Raw genomic sequence first — 16688 nt, forward strand, 5'->3', positions numbered from 1 at the left:
TATATCCAAAAGTCAACTCAAGCATCCTGCCCTTCATCTGCAAGCTCCTATCCTTCCAGTTCATTTATTTAAAAATCCTCATTGTCTTTAAAAAAAAAAAAAAAAAAAACCCACCTCATTGGGATCTCCTCCAGCTTGGCTCCATAAATAAGTTTTTTTCTTTCTTCATTTCACTGCCCATCTATTTAGATTTTCACAGGCTATTATTTCAGTAACACCCTTCTTGTCACCCTTCATTTTTCAGTGCTCCTTTATTTTGGCACTGAATCTATCTGACAAAACCCCAACCACAGATGAACACAACTGTCTGTCTTCTCTGTGCTTAGCCCCAAGCATCCCACCACAGCTGGAGAAGTTTTCAATGGGCCAGATGAGATCCACAAATTCAAGATTGCATGATTTAACCAAAATGTTATGAAGCCTAGTTGACTCATTCTCCCATGCTCCATAATGACCACTTCTTTCAAACACATATCCTTCTTTCCCAGACTCACAACAGAGAATCTCATTTGACTCTTACTATGTCACAATGGAAACAGAAACCATCAGAAAGAAATTCTTGCAACAACTCTTACCAAACATACAAACCCACCTATATCCATAGCCATCCTATCTTTTCCTTCTGTTACAATGTATGCTCCTCCCATCCATGGTCAAAATGTCATCTATACTTGGGATCCTAACTCTTTCTTAGAAAACCATTATGGGGGCCGGGGGCGGTGGCGGAGGCTCAAGCCTGTAATCCCAGCACTTTGGGAGGCCGAGGCAGGTGGATCACGAGGTCAAGAGATCGAGACCATCTTGGTCAACAAGGTGAAACCCCATCTCTACTAAAAATACAAAAAATTGGCTGGGCAGGGTGGCGCGTGCCTGTAGTCCCAGCTACTCAGGAGGCTGAGGCAGGAGAATTGCCTGAACCCAGGAGGCAGAGGTTGCAGTGAGCAGAGATCACACCATTGCACTCCAGCCTGGGTAACAAGAGTGAAACTCTGTCTCAAAAAAGAAAAAAAAAAGAAAACCACTATTGATGACCTCTTCTACCCCATATATGCTTGCCTCTTCCTTTTTTCCTAGTAGTTCTTAAAATAGTCAGTTCTTTCCCATTAAACTTATAAACTTTCCTCTTTTATAGCTAACTTCCCTAAGAACTTTCTCTGTTTCTGGCTTCACTTACCCCTCACTCCTTAACCTACTGCAATCTGTCCTTTGCCCCAATCACTCCAGTGAAATAACATAAGGTAATGTTCTTTTGACTGGCAGCACCTGACATGTCCTCTGCCTTGAACACTTTTTTCCTTCAGGACACACATTTACCATTTTCCCTATTTGTTTCAGTTGTAACCACAAGACTGACATCTTGCCAATATGAATACATGTGGAAAAGGTATAACACATCTGAGGCACTCAAGAAAAGGTGTGAGTTCTCTACCTTCTCTCTCTCCCATCCACCTGGCTGACAGAGTTGCAGGATGAAAGTGTCCTGGATTCCTAACAGGAACTGCCACAGAGTGCTGCCCTGCCCTCAGGAGACTGACACAGGTGCCATGCTCTACACAGAAGCTCACAGGGTCATGCTTCCCATTTCTATATTAAAATATTGAAGACCTTCTCATTGCTTTCAGCATAAAAATGTGCAAAATGCAAGATGGGCCCGGGATGGTCTGAATGCTGCTTCTCTCTCCTTCCTTTTCTTGCACCGTGTTCTTTCTTACTCTCATCACTCCAGCTACACTAGCTTTTGAATTCCCTCTATGTGCGATGCTCCCTCACTCCCTGTTCAGGGACTCTGCAGGGCCTCTGAATAAGCTATTCCCACTGCCCAAAATGCTTTTCCCTCTTCTCATTTCCTATTTACCTCTGTCTTACCCTTACCTTTCATACTTTAACTCAACAGTTATTTCCTTCCCTTTTCCCCAGTGTAGGTCAAAGGTATCATTATATATTCTCAAAGAACGATCTACCTTTCCTTTGTTGTATCTATCACAGTCATAATTTTGCACTTATTTACATAATTATTTGATTACTGTCTGTCCCTCTCACCTCACTGTAAGTTCCCTGAGAGGAAGAAACAAATCTGTTTTTTGCTCACCTTTGTGTCTACAACACTTAGCACCATAGTGCCTGGCATATATTAAGTGTGCAATAAACATTTATGGAATTAAAATAATGAAAGTCTGTCACTGACATCCCAGAGAGCTAATATCAGCAGTAAAATACCATTAGTAGCTTTCCATGAAAAACATACTTTACCTGTCACATTCAAGCTCCTCAGGCCATCGGATTCCAAAAGTGTCAATTAATTTTTTGCAATCAGAATATACCTTCTCACAAAGTTTACGACAAGGTGGAACCACATGAATTTGCTCTGTGCAGGTTGGTACAAATGCTTTGCAGAGGAAAGTTTCAACATTTGGTGAACATTTCAGTTTTGCAAGGGGAAGAAAATGCTATTAAAGACAGAAAGATAGAACACATTTTAATAACAAATGAATATAATTAATATATTTACTGTTTAAAGTATATACTTTTTCACTTATACTCCAAAAGAATCTTTAAATCTCCCTCTATCAGACTCATGAACTTTCCATACACAATGGAATATAACTATCTTTTATTCAATCATATATTTTTCAAGAAGATTATTCCAGTGGATTATTCCAGTGAAATCACTTGTCAGTGTCACCAACAAACTCCACATTGTCAAATCTGATGGTAAATTCTGAATGTTCCTTCTACTCAACTCTTAACATCAATCGACACAGTGGCTCCTAGCTTCCTGTTGAGGCCCCTTTCGCACTTGTCTTCTAGGACATGAATTCTCTTGGGTTTCTAGCCGTCTCATTGGCTGTTCCTTTTCTGATCCTCTTCCAATTCCCAGTTACCATCATTGAAATGCTCCAGAGCTCAGTCCCCAAGATCTCTTCTCTATCTCTACTGACTAATCAAGGGAAACTCATCCAGCCCCCGTCTCTACTGTGAACCCTAGATTTGAATGAGCATCTGCTCCCAAACAACTCCATTTGGCTGTTAATGGGCATCTTGAACCCAAAGTATACAAAATACAACTCAATCCCACTGTATCTCTGGCTTCCCAAACACTTCCTAAGTCTTCCCCATCTCAGTAAATAATGCCACCATTCACCAAGTTGCTCAAGCCAAGAATCTTACAACTCATTCTTTACTCCTCTCTTCTTTCACCTCATCTCCAACCCTTCAGCAAATCCTGTTGGCTCTCCCTTTAAAGTATATTCCATATCTGACCATTTCTCACTATTACCGCCCAGTCTAAGCCACTATTATCTTTCAACTACTAAAATGGCCTCCAAGCAGATCTCACTACCTCCCACTCTTGCTAATCTTACAGTCAAATTTCCAACCAACGTGATTCTTTAAAACATAAGTTTAGCCTTGTTCAAAGACTCCAATAAAATAAATTCCAAAGTCCTTTCCAGTTCCTATGAGCACTTAAATTTCCTGGTTCCCCACTGTGTCTCTAGTTTCATTTCTGATCACTTTTCTCATTAACTCCATTGCCACTAAACTGGCTTTTTGCTTCTCATCATTCCATATGTATTTCTGCCTCAGGGTCTTTGCATTTGCTATTCCCCTCACTGAAATTCTAAGAGGGAAAGGATTTTGCCTTCTTTGTTCACTGCTCTATCTCCAGTGCCTAAAACAGTGTCTGCTACACAGTCATTTCTCTATATTTGCAGAGTAAATGCACGATTCTCCAAAACAATAAATGAACAATGACAAAGCATATCAATAAAACATTGCAGAGCATCAAGACAAAGAGACGATCACAAATGTTTCCAGAAGGAAGAAAAACAGGATACATGTAACTAAATTAAATTGTGAATATTTGATAATATCAGAAGCTAGAAGAAAATGAAAAAAGTAACTAAAAAATTCTAAAGAAAAATGCATCTCAACCTAGAATTGCTGTTTAGCAAGCAACTAGAAGATGTAATATTCCTGAAACAAACTGAAGGAATATATGAATAAACCAAGAAGGAAAATAATATGGGACCCAGGAATTAGCTGATTCAACACTGAAGAATGACAAGAAAAATTCTCCGTGTGACAACTACAAATCTAGTCCAGAAGCAATCAGAGCACATCTGACAGAAGGACAGACAGCTGAAGAAGAAAGGTCTCCAAGGGAAAGGAGGGGAGATTGAGATTCACAGATTATATGTTATTTTTAGCACTAGGAAAATTGCTGCTAGGTTCTGACAAGTTTGTTAAGATATCTAAAAACAGTTAGGCATTGTTACATTAAAAAACAAAGCAAATACAACTACTGCATTAATTGTTGGGAGGGTACTAAAAAAATGTACTTAAAATACACTACCTGACTTAGCAGTGCATAATTTTAATATTTCTAGTAATGTTAACACTATTCATTTAATCAAAAACTGTATTAAGAGGAGAAGTAAAAGTGGCAGGGTAAGATAAATGAATTATCAACTACCCTAATAGGAAAGAACAAACAGAAATGGCTTGAAGTTCTAAAGTGATTAATCAATAACCAACAGAGTAAAACCATTAGTTTAGAATGTGGCCTACATACCAGAGGAACACCTAAAGGAGTTCAGAGGCTCCCTCTCAAGGGCATGACTGGAATGTGGGTGAAGGTAGGCAAGGGCTATTGTTTTTCTGATCAAAGCCTTTTAGTATTGAGGGTTTTCTTTTCCAGCTTTATTAAGGTATAGCTGATGCATGGTAAACTGAACATGTATAAAGTATACAATTTGATAAGTTTGGAAATGATTATCACAACCAAGGTAATAAATGTATCCCTCACCATCACCAGTTTCTCCTAGGTCCCTTGTCATCCCTCCCACCCTTTCATCCTCCTCACCCCCTCAGTAACTCTCACGCCTGACAACCACGGATCTGCCTTCTGTCACTGTGGAGTGGTATTTTCTATAATTTTACCTAAGTGGAGTCATATAGTGTGTTTTCTTTTTTGTCTGGCTTCTTTCACTCAGCATCATTTTGAGATTCAGTCATGTTGTTAGATGTGTCAGTAGTTCCTTTTAATTGCCGAGTAATATTCTACTGTATGGCTGTACCATAATTTTCTTAACCATTTACCAGTGGATGGACAGTCTGAAGTGCCCATAGGACATTTGAGTGTGAAATATGTACTAGCAGGTAGTTACAGAAATAAAGCTATGCAGGAGTGAGACTTTAAGTTGAGGATATGGATTTAAAAGTCATCAGTATGAAAATGGTAAGTGAAATAATTGACTAAAATTACCTAAGGAGAACATGTAGAGTGAGAGAAGATGAAAATTCTGATTCAAGGGAAATGTACTGAATTTACTGAATTTATGTATTAGCATCTTCTTCCTCTCAAAATGCCACTGAAATGACAGAAAAGGTTTAAAGATAAAAAATAAAATCCATAGCTGCATTAAAAAAAAAAACAAAAAACAAGGAAAAGACTCCTCAAGAAACTATAAGCTTCAAGAAATTTCTGAAAGGTCAAAAGAAGGAATGCCAACTTCTTTCGTCAGTATGGTCAATTAAACATCTCCTGCCACAAAACATTCAGGTTCTGAATAAAGTGCAACAAATGCACTTTCAAATGCATCGCTGAGCACCGTATGCACCTTATGAAACAGCCTTAAAACATATAAACAAATGCACTTTCAAATGCATCGCTGAGCACCGTATGCACCTTATGAAACAGCCTTAAAACATATAAACAAATGCACTTTCAAATGCATCGCTGAGCACCGTATGCACCTTATGAAACAGCCTTAAAACATATAAACAAAAAGCAATAAAACTATAAGGAGAAATGGACAATTCCATGATCATGAGAAATTTCAACGCATCTTCTTTAGTAAATGAATGGTCGGTCAAGCAGACAAAAATTAATACGTAAATATAAGCTTGGATTACAGACTACAATTAACAAGGCTAACTTAAAGGGCACATACATAACCACACCCAACAATTAGAGGACAATAGCAAAACAGAAACCCCACCCCCCGACCACCGACACACACACACACACACACACACACACACACACACACACAGAAAAACCAAGTCTCAGTTCAGATCTAGTGTGGGCTACCAACTTCCATGTTCAGTTGCAGATGAATAGATTTAAAGTATCTTAGATTTGGAAGGAACTTGAGAGAAAATCTTTAATTATTTTCAATATGTCCGTGTGCACACACATGCACATTTTGCCAAGAAACTTTTTTTTTAATTGTACTTTGGGCTCTGGGGTGCATGTGTATATCCTGCATCTTGCAGGATTGTTGCATAGGTACATATATGCCATGGTGGTTTGCTGTCTTCATACCCCGCCCACCATCACCTGTATCAGGAATTTCTCCCAGTGTTATCACTTTCCTTCCTTCCCGACCCGCCCCCCCGTCCCTCCCCTCCCTACTCCACCTAGCCCATTGAGTGTTCTTCACTTCCCTGTGACCAAGTGTGCTCATTGTTCATCACCTGCCTATGAGTGAAAACATGAGGTGTTTGATTTTCTGTTCTTGTGTCAGTTTGCTGAGAATGATGGCTTCTAGATCCATCCATGTCTCTACAGAGGACACGAACTCATTGTTCTTTATGGCTGCATAGTATTCCATGGTGTATATGTGCCATATCTTCTTTGTCCAGTCTATTATCAATAGGCATTTGGGTTGGTTCCAGGTCTTTGCTATTGTAAACAGCACCACAATGAACACACATGTGCACATGTCTTTATAATAGAATGATTTATAATCTTTTGGGTATATACCCAGTAATGGGATTGCTGGGTCAAATGGAATTTCTACTTCTAGATCCTTGAGGAATTGCCACACTGTCTTCCACAACAGTTGAACTAATTTACACTCCCACCAACAGTGTAAAAGTGTTCCTTTTTCTCCACATCCTCTCCAGCATCTGTTGTCTACAGATTTTTTAATGATCACCATTCTAACTGGCGTGAGATGGTATTTCAATGCGGTTTTGATTTGCATTTCTCTAATGACCAGTGATGATGAGCATTTTCTCACATGTTCGTTGGCATCATATATGTCTTCTTTTGTAAAGTGTATGTTCAAATCCTTCGCCCACTTTTGAATGGGCTTGTTTTTTCTTGTAAATCTGCTTTAGTTCTTTGTAGATTCTGGATAGTAGCCCTTTGTCAGATGGGTAGATTGCAAATTTTTTTTCCCATCCTCTTGGTTGCCAGATCACTCTAACAATTGTTTCTTTTGCTGTGCAGAAGCTCTTAATTAGATCCCATTTGTCTATTTTGGCTTTTATTGCCATTGCTTTTGGTGTTGTAGTCATAAGTCCTTGCCTGTGCCTATGTCCTGAATGGTGTTGCCTAGGTTTTCTTCCAGGGTTTTTATGGTGTTAGTTCTTATGTTCAGATCTTTAATGCATCTGGAGTTACTTTCTGTATAAGGTGTAAGGAAGGGGTCCAGTTTCAGCTTCCTGCATATGGCTAGCCAGTTTTCCCAACACCATTTATGAAACAGGAAATCCTTTCCCCATGGCTTTTATCAGTATTGTCAAAGATCAGGGCGGGCGCAGTGGCTCACGCCTATAATCCCAGCACTTTGGGAGGCTGAGGCAAGTGGATCACGAGGTCAAGAGATCGAGACCATCCTGGTCAACAAGGTGAAACCCCATCTCTACTAAAAATACAAAAATGGTGGTCGTGCCTGTAGTCCCAGCTACTCGGGAGGCTGAGGCAGGAGAATTGCTTGAACCCAGAAGACGGAGGTTGCGGTGAGCCGAGATCGTGCCATTGCACTCCAGTCTGGGTAAGAACAGCGAAACTCTCTCAAAAAAAAAAGATCAAATGGTTGTAGATGTGTAGCATTGTTTCCAAGACCTCTGTTCTGTTCCACTGGTCTATATCTCTGTTTTGGTACCAGTACCATGTTTTTTACTGTAGCCTTGTAGTATAGTTTGAAGTCAGGTAGCGTGACGCCTCCAGCTTTGTTCTTTTTACTTAGAATTGTCTTGGCTATGCAGGCTCTCTCTTGGATCCATATGAAGTTTAAAGTGGTTTCCAGTTCTGTGAAGAAGGTCAATGGTAGCTTGATGTGAATAGCATTGAATCTATAAATTACTTTGGACAGTATGGCCATTTTTACAATATGGATTCTTCCTAACCATGGGCATGGAATGTTTTTCTGTCTGTTTGTGTCCTCTATTATTTCCTTGATCAGTGGTTTGTAGTTCTCCTTGAAGAGATCTTTTACATCCTTTGTTAGTTGTATTCCTAGTATTTTATTCTCTTTGTAGCAATTGTAAATGGGAGTTCGCTTATGATTTGGCTCTCTGTTTGTCTGTTGTTGGTGTATAGGAATTCTTGTGATTTCTGCACATTGATTTTGTATCCTGAGACTTTGCTGAAGTTGCTTATCAGCTCGAGGTTGTGGGCTGAGATTATGGGGTCTTCTAAATATACAATCATGTCATCTGCAAATATGAACAATTTGACTTCTTCTTTTCCTTAACTGAATGCCCTTTATTCCTTTTTCTTGCCTAACTGCTCTGGCTAGAACTTCCAATACTGTATTGAATAGAAGTGGTAAAAGAGGGCATCCTTGTCTAGTGCCAGATTTCAAAGGGAATGCTTCCAGTTTTTGCCCATTCAGTATGATACTAGCTGTTTCTCCTGCCTTCCATTGAACTTACAAGATGTCCAATATCTATCCATTTTCTGTGTAGTGAGAATTGGTTTCTGTTGTTTGTAACCAAGTAGACTGACTAGTACAGAAAATACCACAAAGAATGGTTTGCAAGTGATCTCAGCAAAATGGGGAATTCTAGAACTGGGTTTCTGGTCTATGGTAAAAGGCAGTGAGCATCCTATTAGTATTTAGAGATGGAAATCTGGCAACCCATGGCAAAGTGAATGAAGTTATTCTTGTAATCACTTAGCTTGGTTTTAGCTTAGCTTCTCTGTACATATTAGAATGATATGTCCAATGAATACAAGGCTATGGGAGATCAAATAAGTGGCTGCTGCCAGAAAACCAGAAAATAATATAAAGAGCATGAGTTTTTTAGATCGTGGGGTAGGGTGAGGGCTTCTAATGGTACTGCTTGGTTTAGGAAGAGAATAATAAACTGACATCTCTGAATTTTTGACTCAAGGTGTAAAGCAAAACACTAGGTTGGGCATGGTGGCTCACACCTGTAATCTCAGCACTTTGGAAGGCCAAGGTGGAAGGATTGCTTTAGGCCAGGAGTTTGAGACCAGTCTGGGCAACATAGCAAGACAGTGTCTCTAAAAAAAAAAAAAAAAAAAAAAAAAATCAGGGAGTAGATGCACACACCCCTACAGTCCCAGCTACTTGCAGGGCTGAGGCCTGAGGCTCATTTAAACCTAAAAGTTCAAGGTTGCAGTGAGCTATGATTGTGCCACTGTACTCCAGCCCAGGCAACAGAGTGAGACCCTGTCTCTAACAAAAGGAAACACACACACACACACACACACACACACACACACACACACACACACTCTAAAAGGACTTAAGGCTTAGGGAGATGAAAACCAAGCACAGTTTGATCTGTAGGTGGCTAAATTATATCAGTTTAATTTGCTTCCCATTAACATAAAAGACCTGGTGATATTTTAACTAGGAAGCAGTGAGACCCAGAGTTCTGCAGTAGGGACACATGACAAGGCTCAGGATATCACAGAGTGCTCTGAATCTGCAGCCCTCAAAGCAGAACCTTTCTGTAAGAAGAAAATAAATATCCCCCTGCCCCATCCCACCACTCTTCAATGTCTCAACCTGTAACTAGATTTTCATCCCAGCATGGCTTGGGAAGATCAAGTCAAAATCAAATCTGAAAAAAAGGCCGATAAACTAGTCGTAAGATTGCTAATTTATATTGGGTTCTAAGGGTTACAGATCGAGGAGGAAAGAATACAATTTTAGATGAAGCTAAGACATACTGATAGGGGGTTATTTCCCAGAGATTCTAGATTCAGTGTGCCAGCCTCAGAGGCTGGGCTTTTGGGGGTAAGATGATAAAGAGCTGTTGACAGGGGTTCAGTGAGAACAAAATCCAACCCATTGCAATTTTCCAAGTCCATGTATGTACAGTTAAAATAGCTGTATTAAAAGCACAATCACCATATTTGTTTCCTGGGTAAATGTTATTATGGTAGGGGACAAACAAAAACCATTAGCGGTCTCCCTCCCTACAATGAGAGAAAATAAAAAACAGTATTGCAGGACAAAGGGATTTTCAGGGATTGGCGACACCACTAGAAACATATTCAGGGGTAGCAATTCCTACCACCTGCTCATTTTAACTTTCTAGTGGATTGTCTTAAGCAACCTTAACTCAATTGGCTAAGGTGATTCTCTAGATGTGGTCTCTTTCCTGCAGCAAATCAGTAAAGCTCAGGCACTTTGTATGCCTCTCTAAGCCGGCCAACTCTTTATTCTACAAAAGCAATTTGTTTTCACCCAGCAGGGACAGCAGAACCTTTGCCAACTTGCCTACGCAATGGTTCCCAAAGAGTGGTCCCTGAGTGAGCAGCACCAGCATCCCCCACGAATTTGTGGAATTTTTCCATCCCATTCCAGACCTATTGATTCAGGAACTCAGGGATGGAGCCAGTGATCTGTGTTTTAATAAGTGCTTCAGATGATTCTGATGCACACCACAGTATAAGAGCTATGGCCTTAGGGGAACATCAGCTCTTCAGCTCTGTGCCTCAATTTAACTGTCAGCAGAGCCTCCCAGGAGAAATATCCTTTCTCTTCACATACAGGCCTGTGTATCAATCTGTGTTCTGCAGATTTAAAAGAAGCAGTTAAGATACTTTCCCTACTACTGCAACACAACATCACAAAGGAAGGTTTCTACCTTTAAAACACAACAGTAGTCATCATACACGCAACTGGCTTGGAACACTTTTCAGTATTTATTTCATTTTATATGATTAATATCTTACTTTCGGAATAGCTAGTTATTTTCAGACAGTCTTTCCTGAAAAACAAACAGGATAATCTCACTAAACTTTTTTTTCTTTGTGTAAGAGCATATGAGGTAGAGAAGATGGAAGAAAGGTAAAAGAAGAAAGGGACTGGACTTTTCTAAAAACAGAAAAAATGAAAACTCATAAAAGCCACTATACAACAGAAATACATACTTTCCTTAGAAGTCTGTGTATCCAGTTTAACTGAATAGAGACATTCTGATAGTACATATTAACAGGTGGAAAGTAAAGGCTTTTTTTTTTTTTTTTTTTTGCTCACTTCCCTTCAGACTGTTTAAAAGAGGAATGACCACTTGCTGTTCCAAACACAATACGTGACCTGGCTTTTGCCTAGGACCTCAATGAAGGCAATTGAAATAGAAAAATACAACATTCCTGTTTCCATTTACCCTAGATCAGTCTCAGCTCTTTCTGGATGAAATCAGTCTCTCAAGGGACCTCAATCTCACAATTTGTGAAACAATGCTCTAGATATGAAACAAAAGGAACACAATGGAAAACCAGCAGCCATTTGTTTTTCCACTTGAGAGAGTTAGACTGTACATCCTTTTCATTACAAAGGCCAGTTACTATGCAGAATTGTAATTAACTCTTTGTAATACAAATGATTTCAGGTTCACATAATAAAATAAGGAAAAGACTGAAGTCCCTTATTTTAAGTAACCTCTGAAACAAAACTAAAGAACCAAGATATCCCAGTCAGATTCTTTGGTTTGTGATAAATTTTACTTTAAAAAATTTATGTGGAAAGTAAGTAACATATAACTCAGGTAATGTATTAACATAAGAATGCACAATAATGTTCACTTATTACATTCCAAACTATCCTTAAAACATTTTCAAGTACTTTAAACCAAGGTTCAGCAAACTGTAGCCATTGGACCAAATATGGCCCACTGCCTGTTTTTGTAAGTAAAGTTTTATTGAAGCATAGCCACACTCATTTGTTGGCATATTGTCTGTGACTGGTTCTGTGCTACAATTTCAAAGTTGAATAGCTGTGACAGACTCTATGGTCTGCAAAGCCAAAATAATTTGGTCTTTAACAATAAAAATTTGCAATCCAAACTTCTAAATCAGTGGGTCTTGAACTTTAACACTTATAAGAAACACCTGGACAGCTTGTGAAACCACAGCTGGGCTCCATCTTCAGAGATCATGATTCAGTAGATTGGGATAGAAGTCTGTGAACTTGCATTTCCAACAAGCTCACAAGTTGCTGGTCTAAGTACTAAAGTTTAAGGACCATTGCTCTAAGCCATCTCATACAATCACAGATTAAAAATGACCATAAAGACTTAAATTCTGTAAAACAGGCTAGCTGTCACAAAATGAAAACTAGGAACAAAAAAGGAATGAGATAGATCTCTTGAGTTATACAGAATTCTTGGTGGCTAAGAGAGTACAATTCCTTGCCATAGCCATCAGGCAATTCTTTAGCCCCTCATCCTAACACTAACTCACAGCCAACCCTGGAAATTCAACAGGAACCAGCAGAAACTAAAGGCAATTGGGTTGGAGGTGTAAAACCCAATCCAATCTTTAGAGAAGCTATAAAACACATTTCTAGTAAAAGCCAAGTTATATCCAACTATAATTTAGTACTCGATTGAACTATACAATTAACACTAAATAAAGTACAATGTTAGAAAAAAAAAGACTCATATAGTTTATAATCCAATGGTCCTATCAAAAGTTGAATTCCTTCACTTCATAGAAATTGTTAAAAATCAAATTATTTAAATAAATTCTGATGAATATGTGTAGAGCTAATGTGGGAAACAAAATAGAGGATGTCAACTGATGTATTTCATTAGCTAGGCTCAGACAGAATGAAAAAAATGATACATAAACCACCTAAAAATATTAGTATGTCTTTTATTTGGACACTGTAGACGATCGAAGTGGAAGGTAAAGATTGGGAGGGAAAATCCCCTTTGCTGACTTATTGGGACATAAAATACTACCTTTTTCCTCATTTAGCTTTCATGGAGCCTCTACCATGCTCAGAGGGTTTGTACTTGGTATTAGCGATAGAGATAAAGAAAACACCATCCCTACCCTCAACAAACTCTCAATCTAGAGACATGCAGATCACTGTAAAATAGCATGATAAGTATAAGAACTGTACTTTTTAAGTACTGTAAGGGTATAGAGTGGGCTGATTATGCTCAGGAAAAAGGTGAAAGAAGGGTTCACTAAAAACAGTTATTGCTTTAACTGAGTCTTGAAGAAACGGAGCAGGTGAAGAAAGGTAGGTAGACTGATGGCCCACCAGAGGATACAGTGTGTGTAAAGATACAGAGGTGACAGAGAGTAATATGAATTTGAATTCTCCAAACAGGTCAGTTGGATGAAGCAGAGTGTGCAATGTGGAAGGTACAAGATGGGAGACTGGAAAAGAAGGCAGGGTCCCACGTGAAGAGCCTGGGGTACTCTAGACTCAGATCTTTATTTCTCCAGCTTTAGGGAAAGTGATGAAGTATTTTAACCCTAAAGTGGACTGCATGAATTTGCATTATAATAAAATCATTGTGGCACCACTAGAGAGACTGAAGCTTAGGAAATTTACTTTTGCTTTGTTCTTGCTGTTGTTTTTGTTTTGTTTTGTTGAGTTGAGGTCTCACTCTATGGCCCAGACTGGAGTGCAGTGGAATGATCACAGCTCACTGAGGCCTCCAACTCTTGGGCTTAAGTGATCCTCCCACCTAAGCCTCCAGAGTAGATGGGACTATAGGTGTGCACTACAGGGATTTTATTTTTGATCTAACAAAACTGTATTCAAGGCACTTGTGAGAGGGGGAAAAGAGGGACAGAGCTCAATAGAGGTAAAACAATCCCCCAGTTTCATTTTTATCTAAATGAAGTGTGCAAAGAGGTAGCAAAGTCTGAAATTTATACATTGCATTCTAAATCATAAGAAATATTATCTTGTTTATCCAATAAGGACAAGGCCTAAAACAACCAGTTAAATATGACATTATGGTCCACGAAGACAGAGAAGACTATCAATTCAGAGTGCTCAAACCTTGGACAAATCATAACTTCCCTGAGTTTCAGTTTCTTCACCTGTATAATGAAGGGTTCAGGGGTTCCTTACCTTGGTTATAAGTATATTTCAATAAAATTTGTTTCCTTTATAATCCTACTCATTTTATTTATTTAAATATTAAAACTTCTCTTATTCTGAGAAGGGGTTAATGACACAAAAAAGGTTAAGAAGCTCTGTATGATCTTTAGGGTCACTTACAACTCTCAGATTATAGGATTTTGGGCATTCAAATACAGAAACTAAAAGAGAATACTACAGTATAAGGATAAATAAGAATGGGGCAGTAGATACAACATTATAGACTAAAAATTACATATAGAAATTAAAAGTCTGGCCCAGGTTGACATTATTTTTGCCTTTTCATTTCCCCTTCCTTTCCTCTGTAGACTTAGGTTAATGCTGGCATTGTGACTTCTTGATAGCTTTCTTCTTTTGTATCCTTAAACTTATTGAAGTATGATTTATAGAAAAAAAAGTCATTAGTAAAGGCTATGAGAAAGGTTGGTTATACGTGGACAATTGTATAATGAAGAGATTGGTAGTGTTAGCAACCACATAAAGGAGTAGAATAAAAAGCCTTCTTGATAACATCCAGACACAAAACTACCTGGGTCAATTTTTTTTTTTGAAAGTAAAAAACAATTGGTTTTGAAAAGACATGTGAAGAACAAAGCTAGTTGTTACCATCTTATAATTACAGGCATTTAATAGCAAGAATGTATCTCTCTTGAGTCTAGATGATATTAATTTATAAGGTCACTGTTAGCATTCAAACTTAAAATAGTCCACCAGATGCAGTGGCTCATGCCTGTAATCCTTGGGATGCTGAGGCAGGACCATCACTTGAGCCTAGGAGTTTGGGAGACCAGCCTGGGCAACATAGTGAGATCCCATCTCTAAAAGAAAAACCAAAAAACCTTAAGATGTATGTAGTTACTACATACAAAGTAAATCAGATTTAAAAAATTTAGGAACACTATTAAAACATGAACACATAAAACATCATCAGAGAAAAAGCGAATGAAAGATGTAATTATTGCTTTACAGTGTTCCCATTATATGTATATGTAAATTTTTTTGAATCAGATTGAACCATCAAAATGGTTCTGATTAATGAAAGTCTCAGTGCCTCATTTGTTCAGTGTTTAAAAGGACATCTTGAATCAGTTTGAAAAAACCACTGAACTGTAACAGTAATATAATCTGTACTATCCTTTTAAATAACATCTACTTATTATTTACAAGGTTTCCTATTCCAGACATGAGTTCACAATGAGGCAGTCAGACAACTATTCAATTGAACAACAGAAGACTTTCAAAGCAGCAAAATCAAATCTTAATCTAGTTTAAAAATAGTATCTATATTAAATTTGTAGGGATTTCCTCTCTTAACAACAATCTGAGGGGGAAAAGCCTTTACTATCCTCAGTTTTTCTGGAGAAAAAAAACTATAAAAACAATGCATGTGTCTAGTTTTCTTCAGTAGACTTAACCTAACAAATCTGCATGGGAAGACAGGTTCCTGTCTGTACAGGTAGCTTTCTTCCCACACTCCCTAGTTATTTGCATATCTCTAAACCAGAGACAGGTAACTGAGGCACCTAAGGCAATCTTTAGTGTCACTGCACTCCTCCCTCAACAAGTGGTTTCTTTTAACAAGTATTAAAGAACATTTAAGTGCTAGGCTTAGAAAACAAAGTCACTTTTTAGTGACTTTGTAATAGCCTTAAAACAAAGTCTACAGCAATAAAATATTCTGATAATTTATTTGCTTCTGGAAAACTGTACCAAGTGAATTTTATGTCTACTTTTAAAATCATGTAGATTCCTTCACTTTTCGTCCAGGCAATGAAGATTACATGTTCAGTGAATTAGAAAAAAAATTCAGAATTCACGTTTCTAGAGGATCTATCATACTTGATTCAGGAAAGCAAAATATTTTCCAGGTACAAGGTATTTAGAAATCATCGGTAACCATACTTCATTATATGAAATGAACCCTATTTAAGCGAATCTACTAAACAGCACAAAACCTAAGTCAGTAGAGGAATTTAATTTTCAAAAGGACTTTTCAAAACATGACTTGTACACAACTTGAAGAAATCGGCTCTGTTTAAAAATAAGTCACATTACTAGTTTACTGTAGAACAGAGCGTAAACTACTTTTCAATAAAGGTATGAAGCACTACTCACCTTCATTTCCACCGCGGCAATACTCTGGTCATAATGACCCAGGAGATTAGGGAAAAATGTCATGTTGTAGGCCATTTCCATACACCTGGGAACAGTAATTGGTTCACAGGTGAAGAGACTGTGCCCTCTTACGAGGGGTAGAAAAATACACGTGAACCAAAATGTAAACATTTCCATTTTCTTCAAATTCCTGATTTTACCACATGGCTTGGATGAATCACTTTTTTCATTCTCAGAAGATACCCATCCAAAAATAAAATGTTTAAATTCCTCATTTCACTATTTTACCATTTTGAAGGTAGCGGTTTTCCTGAAAATGAGTCCCGGGTCAATTACTGTAAAAACAACGAAGAGGGTGTATCAGTAACATCTGTCATAAACTCAACTGCAGAGTCAAAGTGCAGAGTTAAGATTTTCATCCCAGGTAATAAACACTGTAAAAAACAA

At 38.2% G+C, this 16688-nt stretch overlaps 1 protein-coding gene and 1 non-coding gene across 2 annotated transcripts in view; both read right to left on the bottom strand.

Moving 5' to 3' along the window:
* The window catches only part of FZD6 (frizzled class receptor 6), a 29172-nt gene that overhangs the window by 11590 nt on the left and 894 nt on the right, over positions 1-16688 (bottom strand). The window contains exons 2-3 of the mRNA XM_008983388.5: positions 16242-16576; positions 2251-2447 (exon numbers count right to left, since the gene is read on the bottom strand). Of these exons, the coding sequence (XP_008981636.3) occupies positions 2251-2447; positions 16242-16418 (374 nt within the window). The 5' untranslated portion in view covers positions 16419-16576. The remainder of the gene's footprint in view (positions 1-2250; positions 2448-16241; positions 16577-16688) is intronic.
* On the bottom strand, positions 10662-10704 carry LOC128929944 (small nucleolar RNA ZL63). Its single transcript, XR_008477282.1, has one exon. It is a non-coding gene; the product is annotated as a small nucleolar RNA ZL63 (small nucleolar RNA).

Source organism: Callithrix jacchus, chromosome 16, assembly GCF_049354715.1.
Source record: "Callithrix jacchus isolate 240 chromosome 16, calJac240_pri, whole genome shotgun sequence".
In the NCBI taxonomy this organism is placed as follows: Eukaryota; Metazoa; Chordata; class Mammalia; order Primates; family Cebidae; genus Callithrix; species Callithrix jacchus.